The following is a 21,771-nucleotide window of genomic DNA, read 5'->3' on the forward strand; positions in this document are numbered from 1 at the left end:
GAAATATGTGTTCATAAACCATGACATTCAATATTTCATTTAGGATAAAGTACCATTTTTCATTGTAGTTTAAGAATGCTTCTACATTAACTTAGTCAAAATTTAGCTCTTTTATTTCAATAACCTATAAAAGTAATAATTATCATAAAGTTTCTTTTAATCTTTTATATATTATTATAAATATTTAAAATAAATAGATATTCATCTAATTAAAAACCATATGTTATTATACACGTTATTCCATTTCATCCCATTGTGTCACTCTTTTTCTCATCCAACTCTTTTGTCATGTATTCTAAAGATATCAACTTTAGAGGTCACGTAATTCACTTGTGGTTGGCCAAATTGTTTATAAATAGTAGCAGTTTGTGGGTTTTGTTAGGCACACTCATGTTGGTGAAATTTTCAAATAATTGAGAGAAAATGTATTTTGTTAGATTTTCTTATTTTCTTAATCTACTATTGGTTTGTTTTTAAATTATTTTAATATTATATTTTCTTGATATTCGTGTTGTTCTAGAAACTGATAGAAGTCTATTACTATCTACCCTTGATAGAATCGGAAAGTTTTAACTATATAAATATATATTTTTTCATTTACAACAATTTCTCTATTTATCATGTGTATTTTCTTAAAATAAAAATATTGTATTATTAGTACTTAGTAAGATTAGATTTTTAAAAATAAATTCAAACTAACAATTATTATTATTATTATTTGAAAAGATTGATTAAAAGTATGATGACTAAATTTAGATGTGTAAACGCTAGTACTAAACGTTTTTAAGCAAACGTAAAGCTATATAGTTAATCTATATATGCATAAATGGTGAGATTTTGCAATCACAAAGATTTTTGCTAATGTTTTCACTTAGCTTATTCTATGAATTTGATAAGAAAGACAAGATTTTGGGACATAAAATTAGAAGACTAATTATTGTATATATTTGGCTAAAAGATTGAAACTTTGAATACTTTATGTAATGCCAATATATAATAAAATTAAACCATTTAAGAAAGAAGAATTTGAGGGGAATGAACCACTTTGATTAACTTAGACGATATGGCCATTTGGTGAGAGACAAGTAGTCCAATGCCCCAAATGCTACCAATTATTATTACTATTATATATGAAGATTTATATAATTTGTGTTTTTGTGAAAAAAAATGAAATTTAAAGCATAATCCAAAATAAAAATCCTCTTGTCTTTAGTTCTGATTGAAGGCTATATATATTCATGATTATGACAAAGAAAAATGGTAATGTTTAATTGTGTTTGTGCTGTTCATGACAAAAATATGAAGAAGAATGGCAGAATGGCCATGACACTTGTCATTTTCATTTGATTGACAATATCAACATTTAGCATCTCATTTTTAAATGCATCCTCATATAAAGGTCCTTGTCACTTTAATATATAAATATTATTATCAAAACGTAGTTTATTGGACTTTTTTTTTTTTTTTTTCTTTGGGTTTTCATGTTACAATTATTCATGAAACATCCATAAATATTGATACTAAATAGCTTTAAAAGCTGCTTGAAATATTTTAATTTTCTACATAAAAGTGGTATATATAAAATAGAAGGATCAAATTTACTCAACTATCTTTATAATTAAATTCAAGAACTTAAAAAATATATTTTGAAAATTAAAAAACTATGATGATCTAAAGAGTCCCCACCTCCCTATCTTAAATATTGAAATGATTTTATTTGATATTTATAAGGTTTTCCAAAATGACATGAAAGAGATATTGTGTTTATGTATTTGAAGCTAATTCAATCAAATCATTGATTATCAATTTGATAAGCTATCTGTTTCTGAAATTTGTTAATATTTATATAATTCCTATTAGGTATATTTATTTATTTATGAGTTGGTGAAACCTTATATCATCTCTTTACTATATGAAAGAAAATCAGATGGCCTCATTTTGCCTTTGGACCCCCAAACTTGATAGACAATAGATCTCTTCATGGTGGCCCTTTTTTTAAAAGACAAAATTATTATTAATTTAAAAGCAACAATTAGGTGTTTGGAAGTTTGAACTCCTACATTAGATGAATTAGTTTGGAACTTAGTCCCCTAATGTGTGTCTAGATTGGTAAACGTCTATCTGCAAAATAGAAACTTCTTAGATGAAAAGCTAAGTCGTAGATCATGCTCTCTTTAGAATGTTTCTTGACTCTACTCAGAGTGCAAAGAGTTTGATATTGTCACGTTGTCTCCAAGATTAAAAAAAAAAAAAACTCAATTAGTGTTGCATCGGAATCGGTCAAAAAAATCAACACACTTTGAATGACTTTGCTTGAAAAATAAAGAGAGAGATTTGTAAGAGAAGTATTTTTTGGATGATATGAAATGAGAAGAGTGGAGGGATATCTATAGCGATGGGATTTTGTAACGCATCAACGATCATAAGAGAAATAATGATCAAGATTTGTAACACCTCAACAGTCAAGTCAAAGCATAATGCGCCTCAAAGTTTCAACGCCCTCATCGCATGCATGCATTGCATCTCAACGTATTGCATTACAAAAACTCAACGCCTCATTTTTAAAAATATTAAAATAAACATTTAACAAGTGAAGCGCATTCATATTTTAAGTGATCTCTTTAACAAGTGGAGCGCATTCATATTGAAATGACTCATTTTAGATTACGATAACATTCCTCTTGACCTAGCGAGACTAAAGTGGAATTTGAATTAATCATATACTTAGCACATTACAAAAATATAATTTAAGAACACACAAACAATTAAATGCATAAAACATATAAGAATGATTATAGAATAAAATAGTCATAGTTCATTAAAAATTGATGTGTTAGTTATTATAAGTTGAATATTTAATTAACTAAATTCTTCGATAAATGGTCTTTTAAAAAATACTCAATCAATTATTTAGCCTTTTCGGTCAGTAAATTAGAATAAATAATCATACTTTCCTACGTAACTTTCTAATTCTAATTAGAGATAAACTCGAGGTTAATTCTAAAAACAATATAAAATTTTAAAAGATGACAAAAACAGGTTCATGAGCCAAATTGAAAATAGACGTGAAAATAGTAGACCTAGTCACGATTTCCATGCACATGGTTACATGGGTTGCAGAAGGTGGGGTTCACGATTTCGATCTAAAATTTATAAATTTTGTTCATCAAATAAATTTTAAAGAAGTGATCTTTCTTCGTTACATATTGTGTTCAATTCCTTCAACACTTTTGGCAGAAAACTATCGAACCAATAACTTCTTTAAAACATAATTGGTAACAACTTTTTTATATCTCAAATGGAATGGTCAAAAGTGATTTTAACACTTATTTTTATTTTTCAAAATCTTACAAGTATCGTAAACAATTTCCAGTGGACCATGCATTACAAGATGAAAGCCCAAAAAGATGAAACAAATTGGATCTTGAAATGCCATGGATATCAAAGGCCCAACATCAGAAAGTTAGGCCCAAAGTCCAATCCATTAAAATGGAGCATATCCAAATTCGGACCGTTTTTCATATTGATGGAGGGTAGTTATAATAGATAGGAATTTTGAAAAATTATTGTTATTAAAATTGCAAATCATTGATATATTTTCATAAATTTTGTTATATCGGTAAGTTTTTAAAAAATATTGTCGTATATGCTAATAATTTGAATCTATTTATAATTTTTATTTACGTTTTTTTTCTTTTAATAGTTGAGCCGTTTTCTCACATTTTTTTATAATTTTTTTAAAATATAAGAGTTGAATTTTGAGTCAAATTTTAAAATAAAAAAATTAAAAACTATCTTTTTAGTTTTTAAATATTGACTTAGTTTTTTAAATTATTGATAAAAAATACATGACAGAACAAGAAAATTAGGAGTAAAAATGATACTTACCTGTTTAATTTTCAAAAGCTAAAAGTAAAAATTAAAGGAGATATGTAACCATCTCATTAAATCATCACATAGTTGAATCAAATGCGAGTAGGTTTAGGTTAGGATGAAAATGTAATTGAACTTCATTGTAACAATAAATTTTGGACGTATATAATTACAACCAAAATTTATAATAAGTAAACAATACAAAAATTAGAATATATAGTCTCTTAAACCAACATGTTCCGATAGTATCTTAATTAACATAAGCTTTTGGTGATTTAAGAACAAAGTAACTTCTAAACTAAGAAAACTTTTATACATTATGCTTAAGACACGTTGGGAAGCAAAACTCATGGACTATATGTTTCAATATTTCAATCGACTATATCTTTGTCTTTTTTTAATATATCGAAGGTGTGTGATATTTCAACATGCCATTCAATAAAACAACTTAACCTAACTCTAGGAGCCTATGAATATCTGTTTGAGTTGGTCAAAAGTGATGAGAGTTTTGTTTAATTAAAATTCATGTCTATATAAAAGAAAAGAATAAAGAAATCAAATTGTGTAATCTATCTTTTTTTGCATAACTTTTATAAGAAAATGAAGTGAAATAAGTACTTGAACAGCTTGCCAATCATAACATGACTCTACTAATTAAAACATGTATTTGATAGCCTATATTCAAACAAATAAGCCAATATGATAATTAATAATAAAATTTTATCATAAATTTTGATTAGTTAGGTTGAAACTATTAAGAGGTTGTTTGGACTTCAATTTCAACAAAAAAAAAAAAAAATAGTGAATAGTGATTTTAATTATTATTACCATTTAAAATCTTACTATTTATTGTTAATGATTTCTTTAAATTTTTGTTAGTGTATTTACTATTTTTTAATACTCGAAAAACATTATTATAATATAAAGTAAAATAGTATGTATCCCAAACACATAACCTAAAATCTACTATAATCAATAGATTAAAATAATCAACTCAACACCCCAAATGGCTAAACAACTTACACATCAAAGTGAAACTAACACAAAATATAAAAACTAGGGATGTGTTTACCCCATTGTGAAAGATGATCTATCAATGGTAATGTAAAAAGTGAACTCTAGTGATTACTTTTGTTGTTGTTTACTTGCTTTCTGTGAGAGAGTTGTAGCTCACCTTCAATTCTATAATTAAATCATGCAATCTAATTGAAGAATAAAGGATGATCAATCAAATTGTACTTGAAAATTACACATGATTCTTATTGTCATCGTTATTGTTACTATTACACACATATATTGTTATTTGTGACAATGTGAAAATGATGTATTTGTCGCACTTATTGTTTCCTATAACGTTACTAATAGAGTCAAAAACAGTAACAGAAAATTCATAATTTTAAGTAAACAAAAACAATAATCTGGTTGTGATGAAACCAATTTTTATGATTGATAAGGTAAACATGACATAAAAAATTGTAATTTAAAAGGAAAGCAGCTTATGAGAAAAGCTCCATTGAAAGGTTAATGGAATCCTCCACTGTTATTCTGTCAAAAAAGTAGCTGCTTAGCTTCTGCAGCAAACGTACATTCTTCATAAAACGTTAAATCCCATCCCAAGAAAAATATTCATTAAAATAAAATAAAGCAAAACAAACAAAGAAAAAGAACATAATTTCATTTCAAGAAACTAATTATTCTTCACAAAAACCCTTTCATTTATACCTCTCCTTCTTCTACACCCTCCCAACTCCCACCCCAACAACACACTTCATTTTCGTTTCTTCATTTTTAACCATAAAAATGAAAACCAAAATCTGGGTTCTGGAGATCCTCCTCCTCTTTCTACATTATTTCTTTCTGGGTTTGTTTTACTTCTCACAAAAACGTCATCTTTTATCCCCTTAACAAACCAGAAACAAAAAAACAGAGAACTTTATTACTTATTTTCTTTTACTTAACTTCTTCATGTTGTGTTTTTGTTAGGGGGAGCAATGGCAGCGGAGGCGGGGATGCCGGTGATGGCGGCGCCGGCGGAAGGGAACACGACGTTCATAGATGGGACTACGTGGTGTGTGGCGAAGGCTGGAGTTTCACAGATTGATTTGCAAAATGCTTTGGATTGGGCTTGTGGAATGGGGAAAGCAGATTGTAGAGCCATCCAAAAGGGAGGGCGTTGTTATGAACCGGATACTCTCTTGTCTCATGCTTCTTTTGCATTTAATAGCTATTATCAACAAAATGGCAACTCTGATATTGCTTGCAATTTTGGTGGTTGTGCTACTTTGACTAAGAAAGACCCAAGTAAAATCTCTCCCTCTCTCTCTCTCTCTCTCTCTCTCTCTTCAATGACTTTCAATGATGTCGATAGATTTCAACATCTAACTTTATGGAGTTTCATGAGTTGATGAATGCGTTCTTTTTGTTTGAGATTGTGTTCGGTAATTGTTTGATTTTTTATTGAAACTTTGTTTATATCGACTTAGGCTATCTTTGAGGTTCATTTGGTTTTTTGTTTTTTATTTCTCACATAGTTCTTTTGCTTCTATAATTCTTAGTTTAGTTTCTTATCTACTTTTTATTAATGTTTTAAAAAATTAGATTAAAGTTTAATTTTTTTTAAAAATAGTTTTAAGAATTGAACTCTTTAAAGAAAATAAAAAGAAAATAAAAGATAAAATATAAGCCGTCGTAGGAAAAAATGGGAGAAAATAGATTTAGCTCCCAAAATCTAAAAAAAGAAAAAAGATGAGCTGAAAACTTAGAAAAAGGGATAAGTAGATGATTCTATTTAAATTCTATGCATGGCATCTTATTACGTGTCTTTAATTTTATAAGATTAATTTTCATAAATCAAGTATAAGTTATAAAAATCCACGTTTTTTCTATCTTAGTTAACACCCATTACATTCACATAAAAATGTAACTAACCATTCCTCATTAAATATTTATTTTCTTATTTTTACAGGTTATGGGAAATGTGATTATTCTGCATCCAGGTATTTTTATTTATTTCACAAAGCAAATTTGACAATAATAATAATAATAATTGAAAACATACATATAATATTGATTTTGATTTATTTTGTTTGAAAATGGAAAATGACACTCAGTTCAACGAACTCGGCACCTTCAAAATCCAAGAACAGTCCAACCCATATCTGCCTGAAGTTGGTTTCTGTGGTTTCTGTGGTTCTAAATTTATATTTTGGAAGCTCATGAATGATTTGATTTTGGGCGATTAACAAAAGCCAAGTTGAATCTGAAAGGAAGGAAAGGAGACAAAAAGAAAAAGGCAAAGAATATTGGATTATGAGTTAGTTAATTAACATTTTGTAAATTGTTATGATTTTTGCTTAGCTTTTATTCTTCTCTTTGTCGATGGTTTAGGAATCTAGTTTGATCTCCCCATGTCTCATTTTTCAACATTATTCTCAATTTATTCTTACTTTCTTTTCTATAATCCTTCCCTTTATTTTTATTTTTATTTTTGGGTTTTCCTTTACTCATTACAAAAAAAAAAGAAAAAAGAAAAAAAAAATTGTTTCCTTAACGATGGAGGCAAGTAATTATTTTTATTTCTAGTCACTGTGTTGTGTGTTGGGAAGAATTTGAATATTTGGTTCTTGAATTTAGAATCTTTAGTGATTATTAAAGCTAAACAAATTGCTTCCGAGACCTTTTAAATTTATATTAAAAATGTAATGGCTAAAAGGGGTTGGAGTAATTTTGTTTTACTTTTTTTAATCTATTTTTTAAAATTATCGAACATCTAATTTTACATGTTAACAAATCTATGACCATATACAAACTTACGTATTAAACCTAAACTTATTAATTACTTCACTTGATGAGTTAAACGTCTCTACTCATATACTAAAAATGTATATTCTCAAATTTAGTGAGGAGAAACAAAGGATAATAGCTTTTGCACCTCCATGTGTTAAGGATGATTTTTGAAAGAGTAAAAGGGTTATTTCAGTCCTTTGTTGAATAATTAAAAGTGAATTTTAAATTTAAAAAATTACTTTTAAGAAAATTAATTATAGTATTCTACTTTGCTTTTAAATGATTAAGAAAACAAACTTTTCTCTAAAAAGCCAATGTAATTAATTTTAGTGATGTAATTAGCATTTATAGTACTAGATTGAGTATGGATATAAATATAGCATTTTCTTGAAGCAAAATTATATTAGTACTTCTTAACAACTCTATTCTTTTGAGGTTTAAAAATAAATTTATTGTATTTATTTGATTCATAGGGTTGTTGGAATTTCTTATTTATAATATATAAGTATATATAATAGTATAGATGAGAATAAACTTTCTTTTTTCTATTTATGTTAGGCTTTTCACTATTACTTTAGTGGACAATTCAATCATTTGTCCAACTTTACCCATTCACTTCAAATTAATTCAATTCAAAAGTCATATTAAAAGCCACAATTTCTAAATATTAAATCCTACTGAAAACATTAAACTCACACACTCATAAACATATTCAATATAGCCTTGCCAAAACTCTTGATATTCTTCAAGTTCATCAAATTTATAACTAAGAGAATTTTTATTTGCTCACTCTAAATCACTAAAAATATGCATATTTCGTAGACTTAAATTCAAAATACAATTTTTTTTTCTCTTTTATTGTCTTAGCATAATTATTTCATGTAGAATATTTTCTTTTCGGTGGTCAATTGCTCTAACTTGAACTTTGTATATGTTGATGATATAGATATTCAAGTATGAAACAAAGTTGTTGATTTCTTTCTTATATGTTTGTTAACGTTGTAGACGTAGATAAGATTTTTTTTTTTTTGTTGATTTTTCTCTTTCCACTCTCATTTGTAGATGACATCTAAATTTATTTTTAAAAATTTTTATTTTCAATTATTTAAAAGTCATAATGTTGGAAAAATACATCTTTGAAAATATATTTGTCTTTCTTCATGATATGTTTTTGTATCTCCTTTCACTCTGTGATCTCATCCATAAATTCATTTACCTCTTATATTAACATTCTTATCTCTCAATCTAACCAAATATAATTATAAATTGTTAATATTTATTAAGATAGTATATAAAAGATTTGCAAAACTATTAGAACTTTATATTTTGTTAAAGTTAATTCCACCTGTTCGCACATGATTTTTGGAGAAATTTGATTCGTGGAGTTGAACTTGTGTTGATGTTGTACTTATGTTGATTCCGATGTAATGTGGTTCGATCTCTAGAATTCGATCATCTGATTCTCTCTCGGTTGAACATCTATGCTTGATTTGAAAGAAGCATAACACATGATATTTTTGAAGTTGGTTGAATGTTTATGCTTGATTTGAGGAAGCGAAACACATGATGTTGTTAAAGTTGGAGTCCTGGAAGAAGACGTGTATCTTCAAAGGAGCTTCAATCTTCGAGGGTGGTCAACTTCTGAAGTTAGGAAGTCTTCTAACTTTTGAAAAAATTCTCTCTAAACCTTATAGGAGTCAAACCCCCTCCCCCCACCCCACAATTCCCCTGCAAATAAGAAATAACTCTACTATTTATTGAGTGCTTGAGTCTAGTTGGTCCATGGACCAGACCCATGGGTTCAACCACATGGATTTGGGTCATAATTAGCATTTGGGCTAAATCAAGCTTTTTTTTCTTTCAATTGAGCTTAGTCCAAATAAATAATATTTAATTTAACTAAAATAATTAACTTGATCCAACGGTTATGATGAAAACATGTGGCATTATCAGAATGGACCTATTTATGTTTTTAATTTGGGACATATGACAACTTTTTAATTAAACACATGTCCCAAATTCAATTATTTGTATTTTCATAATCAATCAATTTGTGATTGGTCTCAAAATTTTATATTCAACAAATGTCCCATTTTCGAGATTTATGCATGTATGTGGGTGAATGAATCTCGAAAAAGACAAATGTAAAGTCAAAATACGAGTTGTTTTTGTTCAATTCAATATATATCAAATTAATCCAACTACGAATTTAAGACATGAGTTTGATTTAAATATGAAATAAGGGTTAGAATATTGCCAAACCTTAATTAATTTGAGAAAAGTTCAAGGTCTTATTCGCAATTTAATTTGATTTGACGATAAAAATTTTAATTTGATTTTTTGAAATAAAATTTGGAACATAACCAAAATTTAATTTGAAATAAGGATGAGGTTTCTACCCCACCTAATTTGTCTTGAGGATGCACAAAAATTTGAAATGACCAAATTTAATTTGAGATAAAAAGGAGGTCTTCAATCTTGGGATAAAGTTGGATTCATGGCTTCAATTTAAAATTGAGATTAAAAAAAAAGTCATATATGCAAGTTAATTTGACTTGGATTTTAAACCCAAATTTTAATTTTAAAATTGAGAATAAAATCTCAAATTTTGAAATATTTTAATATTTTAATTATCTCAAGAAATAAAGTTTGAGATTTATTCCAAAACTATTATTATTTAAAAATAATATAATTGTATTGTCTTTTCTTTCTTATTAAAAATAAGATTTTATTTCTTTCTAGTTCTGTTAGGAATTAGATTTGTTGGCCTTATAAATAGACTCAACCTTAGATCATATCAAGCAAAAGAAAGTATGAAAAAAAAGTTATCTTCTACCTTTCTCTCTCTCTTCTTTCTTTTTTTTTCCAACTTTTTGTCCATTTTTTTAAAGGAACTAAAGGTAAGATCACCTTCTTCTTTTTTTTTTTTTTTTTTTATAGGAATTAAAGGTAAGGTCTTCTTCTTTTTCTTCTTCTCGTTTGCAGGGGTGACTCTCTCGTCAGCGGTCCAAATTTTACTAAGGGATGATCGAGCATTTGTCGTTAGATCCACTTCCCTAGTACGGACAATCGGGCATCTGATTTTGCTTCATCGTTAAATATACAACTTCTACTAAGGGATTATCGGGCATTTGCCATCAGATTTCCTTCCTTAGTAGGAATGATTGAGAAATTTTATTATGTTTCGCCGTCAGTGATCCAACTTCTACTAGAGGATGGTCAAACATTTGCCTTCAGATCCACCTCTCTAGTAGGAACAATCGAGCATCTTCGTTTCGCTTTGCCATCAGCGACTCTACTTCTACTAAAGGTAAGACATTTTTCTCTTTTTTTTTTTTTTTTTTTTTTTTTTTTTTTTTTTGCAATCGTTTGCAAAGGTGACTTTGTCGTCAGTGATCCAACTTGTACTGTGGGACGATCGGGCATTTGCCGTTAGATCCACCTTTTCAGTGGGAATGATTGGGTATATTTGGTTATGCTTCACTCTCAATGATCCAACTTCAACTAGGGGAAGATCAGGCATTTGTCGTCAAATCCACCTCCTTAGTAGGAAAGATTAGGCATCTTTGTTATGCTTCGCCACTAGTGATCCCACTTTTCTAGGGGACTATTAGGTACTTTTTGTCAAATCCACCTCCTTAGTAGGAACAATCGGACATCTTCGTTCTACTCCGTTCTGTTTCGCCATCATTTTAAAGTGGCAGAACTGCACCATCTTCATCTTGAAGAGGCAGAGGTAGAGTTGCACCGTTGTCTTCTTGGAGAGGCAGAGGCGGAGCTGGTCAGCATCTTCTTGGAAAGGCAGAGGTGGAGCTACACCGTCATCATCCTCTTGGAGAGGTGAAGGCATAGCTTCACGATCAACATCTTCTTGGAGAGGCAAAGGCGGAGCATCGACGAAGCCTTCGAGCTTGAATATGAGGAATAATCGATGAAGCCTCTAAGCTTGAATATGAGAAATCATCGATGAAGCCTTCAAGCTTGAATATGAGGAATCATCGATAAAGCCTCTAAGCTTGAATATGAGGAATCATCGATGAAACCTTTGAGCTTGATTTTGAGGTGCCTTTTTTGCAGGCACTCAACTTGTATATATTCTTGCAAAAAGTAGTGTACATCTTCAATTTATTGCATCACATTATTACTAGAGATGAACATCTTGAATTTATGGATTTGCCTCCAATTTGTTGTGATTCCCTAGTAGAGATGAACATCCTTTGAAGAAAAGAAACAAATCATAAAGTAGTTCAAGTTTTTTTTTACTAGATTGAACTTAAAGTTTCCTTCAAGCTGCCTACGTACCCTTTATAATATAAGGATCAAGTCATAACATAGTTTAAGTGTTTTTTTTTTTTTTTTTTGGTTTGCCATTCACCTTTTAAGCTTGCGGGCTAGAAGCACCATGCAGTTTAGGCTCTTGCAATAAGGTGCTTCACATTAGTTAGCATCTCATATTCTCATCAAGGATTTGTTCACCTTCTTTATTTGTAGAATTGGTGAATATAATAACTCTTGGCTTTATTGTCAAGGAACCTTCTGTATTTATGTCAACAGACAACTTTCTCTTCATGTGCGATGGGACACGACTGTGAATCTCATAGTCATTTTCTTCTTCATGAAATGGTTTGCCTTCAAAGTTTTCATCTCTCCTTCGTGTTGATCGTTTGACATCTTTAGACGATCAAAAACAGATATTGAAGGTCAATATTTCTTCGATGTGAAGATACTTAGCCTTTTGAAAGCTGAAGTTCGAGAAGAAGTAGACATTGGAAATTTGTTTCCTTGTTCTTTTGTGGTCAAACTCAACCTTTGAAAGACTGAATATTGAGTAGTTGAAGGCTTGATAGGATAGTCTTTGATTAATTTCGTTTGGATTGTCTACTTCTTTAGAAGATGCATAATGGTTGTCGACTTCTGCTATGCTGATAGCATGACATTCAGTGACTTCTAATACTTCCTCTTGATGATCATTAATGAAGTTTCTTGGGAGGAATTCTGTCAAAGTTATCGATCGTCGAGGTTGGAGGAAGTCCTTGTCGTTTCCTTTGACGGACTTAGGCTTCCACATCTTCTTGTTTCTTTTCTCCTTATTTTTATGAGAGTTACTTCTTTTTGCATGCTTTTGATGAAAGTGCAAGTTCGTTTGAATGAAATTTGTTTGTCTCCCTTTTTGACGAGCCACAACTATCTATTCTTTGTCATCATCCTCACCAGGCTCTTCTTTCTTTTGAGAGTCAGTCGTCACGATCTTTGTTACAATCGAACAAGTATAGATTCAAAAATACCAAATTGAATTAAATTTTTCCTTTGTCGATAAAGCAGTGTTGATGTCGGAACACTTGAAGTCATCTCGACTGTAACATGATTCGTCTGAGCTACTTCATTCATATCCAGCTCGATCTTTTTTTCCTGAGTTAACTTTAGAATCAACTCCTTCAACAAGAAACAATTTCCAATATGATGACTAATGACCTGATGATACTTATAGTAGTTAGGATCATCTACTTTTTTTGCTTGTTCCGGTCGTTTGCATTCTGACAGCTAAATAAGTTGTTTGTCGTCTAGCAGCTGCTCTAACATGTCGGTAGTATCAGTGTCAAGAAATGGATAAACTTTTTCTTGTCTTTTTTTAAGAGTTGGACGACGCTTCTCTTCGCCATCATGCTTTCTTTCAATTTTTGTATCTTTTCTTTTGGAGAAAGATTTCAATGGAGACTCATGAACAGCCATAGACTCATTAATGACACTATTTGTGATCTTTCTAGTGTCGTTGATTTCATTCTTCCCCCTTTTTACTTCAGAGATTAAGAAACCTTTAGTTTCCCTATTAGCGATGCTCAACTCCATGTCGTTTGTGCGAGTCGCTAATTCTTCAAATGTACGGAGTTTTGTTTCCTGTAAAATATAGAGAAGTTCTAAGTGCATGCCTTAGATGAACATCTCCACTGCAGACTGTTATGTGAGCTTGTCTTTGCAATCTAGACTTAGAGCTCTCCATCGATTTATGTAGTCAATGATTGGCTCTCCTTTTCGTTGTGTCGTGTTTGTAAGCTTCATTATGCTTACAGTGTGTTCTGTGATGTAGAAGCGGTTGGGGAACTCCTTTTCCAATTGCTCCCAACTGTCAATGACTTTTAGCTCCAAATTTGTATACCACTCAAAAGCATTTCCTTTCAAGCTTCAAACAAACTGTCTGACTAGTTGATATTCTCTTGATCCTGCATTCTCATATGTTTCAATAAAGTGAGCAATGTGTTGCTTTGGATTGCCCTTTCCGTCAAATTGTTAGAACTTTGGAGATTGGTACCCGACAAACATTTGCAAGGTCATTGATTTGCTTGGTATGTGACTTGGAGTATATAAAAGAACTTTGTGGCTGTCCTCCATATTGAGCTCTTATGGAGCCTGTGATCATCTCCTGCAGTTGTTGGACACCGACGAATTTAGTATATGTCCAGGGGAGCTCAAGCTCTCCACAACTTTATTGTCTTTATATAATATGTATAAAGAGAACTAATTATTGTTTAATATTTGTAGGTAGTTTAGTGGTAACTATGTTTGGTTTTCCTGCAACACAACTTTTCCTTTATCATGAGCTTTGATAGCAGAAGTTTTGCTCGACTCACCAGTTTCATAAGCTTTTATTTGATCTTTCAAGGTAGCAATTTCATGATCTCGCTCCTCGACAACTTTTATTAGAAACTTTATTTTCATCTCCATCTTTGCCTTGGCGACCTCAATAGTTACATCAGTCATCATGATAGACACTACTTCAAGATCTGATTTTTGCTTTGATAGATCAGAAGCAGGAATGGAGTTGTCGAACAAAGGATTTTCTCTGATGATGATCATGCCTTTAGGAGATTCCATTAGTTGCTTAAGGATGCTTTGCATGATGACATAACCTTAATCCTACTCCTGAATTATCCTCTTTGAATGACTACGAATGACATGTCTTGTGTAAGTGTCGCTTGAAACATAAGATTTAGATGCAACATTTTTTTAATGTCATTAGTTGGTTTGTTGATTTGAGTTTTCAGAGAGAGATGAGAGGTAGAGATGTATCACTTGGCATGCCAATTTGTTCACACGAGATTTTCGAAGGAATTTGATTCGTGGGGTTGAACTTGTGTTAATGTTGTGCTTGTGTTGATTTGATCAATCTCTAGAATTTGATCATCTGATTCTCTCTTGGTTGAACGCCTACGATTGATTTGAAGGAAATGGAGCACATGATGTTTTGGAAGTTGGTTGGATGCTTACGTTTGATTTGAGGAAGCGGAGCCCATAATGTTCTTGAAGTTGGTTGAACGTCTACGCTTGATTTGAGGAAGCAAAACACGTGAGGTTCTTGAAGTTGAAGTCTTGGAAGAAGGTTTGTATCTTAAAAGGAGCTTCAAACTTTGAGGGTGGTTGACTTCTGGAGTTTGAGAGTCTTCCAGCTCTTGGGAGAATATGGAACGTGATCATTATCAAACGTGATGCTTAATTGCATACTTCTTGTTTTGAGTTTGAGAGTCTTCCCGACTTCAAGAACATTATCAAACGTGATGCTTAATTGCATACTAAAGTAGAAGTCAAAATAGAAAACTAAAAATGTAGAAAATCTTCTAATTGTCTTCAATAACCCATCAAGAAGGTCACAAATCTTGTTGTGCATGTTTGATAATGTTTGTCATCACGTTTTCTTGTGTAGGGTGTTAAATAGTATTTTTTTCATAAAATTTGCACACTTTTTTTACCACCATCATCTTCAAAACTGTAAAAGACATCCCTTGTGTCATATATTCATTTCATTCTCTCCTTAATTCAGTGCATTAATGTTATAATTAAATTTGAGCTCAAAATTATACGTTGGATGCAAATTTTGTTTGGATTGACTCGAAGAAAAGTATTTTTTTAAAATTAATTTTGTTTTATATTTTTATTAAACAAAATATTTAAAACACACCTGAAAATCTATACATTTAATTTTATTTTTATAATAATTTTTAAAAAAATTAAATTCATCAAAATATATTTCAAACACACCCTCTTCACTCTTCTTTCTATCGCTTCTTCTATTTACTCACATAGTCACATGGTCTCGAAGAGATTGAATTTGCATTCGTATGATTATAAATTAATAGGTTGTACTAAAAAAAGCAAAATTTGGCTAAGAAAACATCTTACTTTTCACTTTTTTAAAACATAGAAAACTTTATTATTGATAAATTTCTTGAAAATATTTACAAAACACATAAAATTTCACATTCTATCAATGATAAGACACTGATCAACATCATAGTTCCATTAGTAGTAGATCAAAAATTTTCTTCCTTAATTATTACTTTATTTAGTGACCTACATTTTTTTTAATGGTTAATGTATGTATGCTTCTTATTTATATTTCTACATTTAGATATAAACATTTGATTGATGGAAAAGAAAAATGTTTGAGTGCATCTTAAAATGGACACGTCCTTTTTTTTCTTTGCCTCGTCACTCAATCTCATCATAATTAAAATGAAAATAAAAGTTAAATGTTTCTTTTAGAAGAATTTGTTGTAAGCTATGATTTGACCGTATGGTGAAATGTATAAAAATAGGTGTGGTATGTTGAAAAATATTACGTTTGTTACTGTTTTCTTAACGTCAATTCAAACTATTGGTTAGTGTGTATATATATTTTATACTTTTACGATCTTTCACTCTTTAACCATTAATGAAAATATTTAATACATTTTGAGTTACATCTATCTTTGTACATTCCACCAATTTGTTTAATCATATTTTGTCATATGATGGTTTTTTTTGTTTTTTATTTTTTAAAGTATTGTACGATAAAAATAAGATACATATTACATAGAGATGAATAAATCTCGAGATGCACATGTGAGTGATACCATCCACCAACGTAAAAAGAGAAGAGGGGATATTGAAATGAAAAGTCTCCTTTCAATCTCCCATAAGGCTCACTACACAACAATGATGTTATTCAAATGGAAGAGGGGAAAATTCAAATTTTGATTAATTTAACTTTTTGTAATAGTTATATTTTTCACTAATTTATCAAATAATTTAGATTTTTAGTAATAATAAATTTGATTGAAAAAAGGTTTAGCTTCTAACTTAAAGATCGCATAAAATTCTAAATAATTATCTCATAACAAATTACAAATTAAATAGTAATACAAATATTATTGAAATAATAAACCTACAAAAAAAATTGTTTTAATTCACCGATCTTCCAAGGATGTTAAATAAAGAGTGATTCGACCAATAAATTATCCAACCTTGAAAAGAAAATTACTTGAGTCGGGTTCTGAGTCGTGCAAATAAGGATCAAGATGATCCGATTATGCATATAATATATACAACCCGTTAATATGTATTCATTTGTTCCTTTAGTAAGATGAATTTGAACGAACTTTGAAATCTTTATTAACTTTTGAAAATGAAGGTTTCCCTACATTCTCGAGAGATGAAAAAAAAAAAAAACCAATCCACCAACCAAACTCATATTTTTTTGGTTGGGGTTGACCCTTAGAATCATTTTTTACAACCAAAATTTGGGTTGGTCCATAATTTTCCTCCAAATTGGTTCAATTCGACTTATGTGCACCCTTACTAAAATTAGCAAAATATCACAATGTATTTGTGATAGACTATCGTGTGTCTATTATAATACAAATAGTAGTCCGTAACAATCCATAAAGACTATATTTTGTAAATATGAGTTTGCAAACACAACAAAAAAATTTATGATAATAGAATTAATATCACTTAAAAAGAGGTGTTATGAGCGATTTTTTTCTAATTTTTTTTTATCATCTAATGTAATTTTCCTAATTTTTTTAATATTTAAAAATATCCTAAATCTACCTTATTCCTTGAAATTAAAAAAGAAAATAATAATAAAAAAGAAGGTAAATCTCATCAATTTTAGTAATAATTTATCAAAATGAACTTTTTCTAATATAAAATTAAAATTTAATATTTTCAAAAAAGGAAGTAATTGTCATCACTTTATGACGTAATATTAACGATATTGTATATTGAATAACGGCTTCCGTAGCAATTTCTCCAACTTCTCTAAAATTTGCAAATCTCAAACTTATCGTGTGTTTATTTATTTTTAGGTCCGACAATTTTCTACAAATTGTTAATTGTTTACAAAAACTAATTTCCCTAAACTTCTGTTAAAAAAACTGTTATGAAATAATTAATTTGAATAAAATTTCTATCAGCTCTCCAAAATTTAATTTAATTTTGTTATATTTTGTAAATAAAATGGTATGGATGACAATTAATATTTTATTTGGTTTTTAAAAACCATCCAATCTTGACCTGATTTTAGATAGGTGTGCTAAAAAAAATAACAAATAAAAGCTTACCTAATTAAAATCCGAGTACAGTCCATGTACTGATCAAACAAAAAATGAAATAAGTGAGGATTCTCGACCCAAAAAAAGAGAAATAAGTACCATAAGATAAATACTTTTCTATAGAGCCAAATTATAGATGAGAAGAGTGATTATAATCTCAAAAAATACTTGAATCTATTTTGAAATACATTTCAATTGTTTAATATTTTTTTAAAAACTATTTTCAAAACAAAAGCTAAATTATAAAAAAATACATATGGATTGCATAAAAATAACCCTTAAATTTTTCAGTTTCAAAATACAAAATAGTTAAAAATTACCTAGTTTTGAATAGAAATCATTAAAGTTTTATTTTAAAAATAAATTGAACTATTCAAAATTTTTATAAACACCCTTGAACTAGACAAAAAAAAATAATTAAGAAGTAGTCTTATTAATCAAATTTTTACATCAAATTTCTAAACACCCAAAATAAAAATAAAAATCATAAGTTAAAACCATAGTTTTAATTTACATCAATATGTCGATATTTCTATTGATATTTTTACATTTTCATGAATCTGATATCGAGAGATAAATTGAAGAAAAATCTATCAATCTTAAGAAATAAACATAAAAATGACACTAATTTAAATATAATAATAACAATAGACATGTTTACTTATTTAAAAATAATAATTATTTATTGACTAACCTAAATTTATTTTCTTGAACTTTTTTCATAACTTTTGAAAAATATTTATCAAAATAAAAAATTCTGTAAAACTAAGACTTTGATATATCTATTAGCATCTATTGGTAAAATTAAGACTTTCATATATCTATTAGTATCTATATTTTAAACCTTGGTCAAAGCATATATTTTTCACAAAATTTCATAAAATTGAAAAAAAAAAGTTCATAAAACATACTGAAATAATAATTAATTCGATAAAAAAATTGTAGATATATCAAACTATAACTATATTAATAGTCGTCAAATACAATAAGTTAATTAGAATGATATCTATTGAGATTAATTGTGTTTAGTTAAATAAATTTAAGACAAATTTTAGTTGGTGAGAAAATTAATATAAAATTTGGATTAATAAAAATATTTTTTAACTTGGTTTAAGTGAAAGAATATTTACGTAACGTTTGGATAGTTTATAAGTATTTTTGAAATAATTTCCATGTAGTTAGAGTATTTTTTTAACTAATTTTTAAAATTTAAGAGTATTTTTAAAGAAACTTTTAAAAGTTTAAAAATACTTTTTACATAATTGTTTTTTTTTTTTTTTGTTATAATGAAAGAAAATAGTTTTCTTTACAACAAACTCACTTTTTTATTTTTTTTTCTTTAAAAGTAAATCCACCACCAAGCAGACTAATCCAAACAAACTAATATGTAAAAGTCAATATTTTATTAAAATCTGTTAAATAAGAATAATAAGTTAAACTTAAGATGGGGTTTTGTAAGGAATGATAAAAAAGAGAAAGAAAAAGAAAAAAGGAACACATTTACACTTTTATTACAAAAGAAGAAAAAAGAAGGACCGAAATGTGAAAAATAAACTTGAAAGGTTGGTGTGTTATATAGGAGGGAAACAGAGTGAGAATGAAATTTTGAAGGTGGAAAACTATAAAGGTAGGTAAATAAAAGTGTAAAATTACAATTTTAGAATGGAATAGATAAAAAAAGAAAGTAATAGTGTAATACAGCAATTAAAATAAAACATCCGTCAAAAATGTCAATCCCGTTTCTTCCACCCTAACCTCCTCCTTCTTCTCCACCTCAAACCTTCAGAAAATTTCTCCACAAAACCCTAACCTTCTCTCTCTCTCTCACACACACACACATTCTTCCCAAAATCAAAATCCCCAAAAATTCCATTTTCCAAATTCAATCTTGAATGAATGAACGAATGGAATGAATCGCATTCTAATTCCAATGCAACCATTTCCTTCTTCTTCCTCCAACCATGTCTTTTAGCCGCTCATTGCGCTCTCATTCCCTCGCCAATCCTCCTCCCTTAGCCGAGAAAATCACCGAAGAACCAATCACCAGCAAAACCGCCCAAAGCACCGTCACCTGTTTCTACCAAGCCAACATCGCCGGTTTCTGGCGCAACGTCACCGTTTTATGGTGTAAGAATCTCATGAACCATACTTTAACCATCACCATTCAAAGTCTTCAAGGTGATTTCCATTGCAATTACAAAATCGACGTGAAGCCTTGGCATTTTTGGAGCAAGAAAGGCTTCAAATCCATTGATTTAGACGGCAGTCAAATCGATCTTTATTGGGATGTTCGTTCTGCTAAATTCTCCACTGGTCCTGAACCTTACTCTGATTTCTATGTCGCTTTAGTCTCCGATGAGGAAGTCGTTTTGCTTTTAGGTGATTACAAGAAGAAAGCTTATAAAAGGACTAAATCTAGACCTGCTCTTCTTGATGCCATTTTGATTTACAAAAAGGAAAACGTCTTTGCCAAAAAGTGCTTTTCAACTAGGGCTAAATTCGACGATCGTCGGAAGGAATGTGATATTGTTGTTGAGATTTCCACCTCCGGCGCTAAAGATCCGGAGATGTGGATCAGTATCGACGGCATTGTTCTTGTTCAGGTCAAGAATTTGCAGTGGAAATTCCGGGGAAATCAAACCGTCCTCGTTAACAAGCAATCGGTTCAAGTCCTATGGGATGTTCACGATTGGCTCTTCACTAACCCTGGAACTGGTCACGGTTTGTTCATTTTTAAACCCGGCCCACCCGAATCGGAAAGCGACAAGGAAGGTAGCGGCGGCGGCGGTGGCGGCGGGGCCTTCGAACCCAGTGACGACGGCAGTATTTATTACTCGACTCGGAGTATGAACTCGTCTCACCATACCGAGTTCTGCCTTTTCCTCTACGCGTGGAAATTGGAATGATTTATTTCGAAAAAAAAGAAAAAAAAAAGAAAAGAAAGAAAAGAAAGAACGTTTTTCTTTTTTAATTACGAAACTAGCTGTAGCTTTGTATTAATTAATTAATTAATTAATTGATTCATTAAATGATTGATTGATTCATTAATTAAAAATACTGTGCATGTCATGTGCCTTTAAATATATACACGTACTTAATTTATGTATATATTGACCTTTCCTGACTATGCATGACAATTTGTCTCTTAATTTGTTTAGATTTGTTTAAATTATGAAGTTGTTCATTTTCATGAATTGTTACATATAACATTTATGCTTCTCAAATTATCCACCTATATTATAACTTCTTTCGACCATTTAATGTTGTAATCCTCTAAAAATTTAGAATTTGTTTTACTTACGTTTCTACCTTTCAAAAGTTCTATTTGGGAGATTTATTACATTTTTGTTTCCAATGGATTGTAGGATTGAGAAGTCTTCTTGATTTCATTTTCCATGCCAAGTCTCTTTTTACCTAAGTTAGAGAAGTGTGCCTAGCTAGTGTGCCGAGGGGTGACGTCCCACTTAAACGATTATCATTTTTATAGTTCGAATCTTCATTTCTTTTCAAATCAACTCACGTCCGAAAATAAAATCTTAAAAGGATTTGGTTCAACAGGCCAACAATCTCAAAGTTCGAGATAAGAATATCAACACGATAAAAATAGAAAATTGTATTCCTCAAATTCACATTAGCTTAATCTATATATATAAAAAAAAGGGTTTGGTTAATAGCAAACCTTAATTTTTCGAAGCATTATGTAGATGTACAAAATCTAATCTATTATAGCATATGCAAATTAAAT

At 29.7% G+C, this 21,771-nt stretch overlaps 2 protein-coding genes across 2 annotated transcripts; both read left to right on the forward strand.

Annotated features, from left to right (window-relative positions):
* Window positions 1–5,552: 5,552 nt before the first annotated feature.
* On the forward strand, window positions 5,553–7,333 carry LOC101208372 (major pollen allergen Ole e 10). The gene is made up of 4 exons (XM_004135490.3): window positions 5,553–5,734; window positions 5,857–6,174; window positions 6,839–6,869; window positions 6,984–7,333. The coding sequence occupies exons 1-4, from the start codon at window positions 5,674–5,676 to the stop codon at window positions 7,090–7,092; spliced, it is 519 nt and encodes a 172-aa protein (XP_004135538.1). The 5' UTR covers window positions 5,553–5,673; the 3' UTR covers window positions 7,093–7,333.
* A 12,296-nt stretch (window positions 7,334–19,629) lies between these two features.
* On the forward strand, window positions 19,630–21,014 carry LOC101212848. Its single transcript, XM_004135672.3, has one exon. It carries the CDS (start codon window positions 19,988–19,990, stop codon window positions 20,930–20,932), a length of 945 nt encoding a protein of 314 aa, XP_004135720.1. The 5' UTR covers window positions 19,630–19,987; the 3' UTR covers window positions 20,933–21,014.
* Window positions 21,015–21,771: the final 757 nt, after the last annotated feature.

This window comes from Cucumis sativus, chromosome 1 (assembly GCF_000004075.3).
Source record: "Cucumis sativus cultivar 9930 chromosome 1, Cucumber_9930_V3, whole genome shotgun sequence".
NCBI lineage: Eukaryota > Viridiplantae > Streptophyta > Magnoliopsida > Cucurbitales > Cucurbitaceae > Cucumis > Cucumis sativus.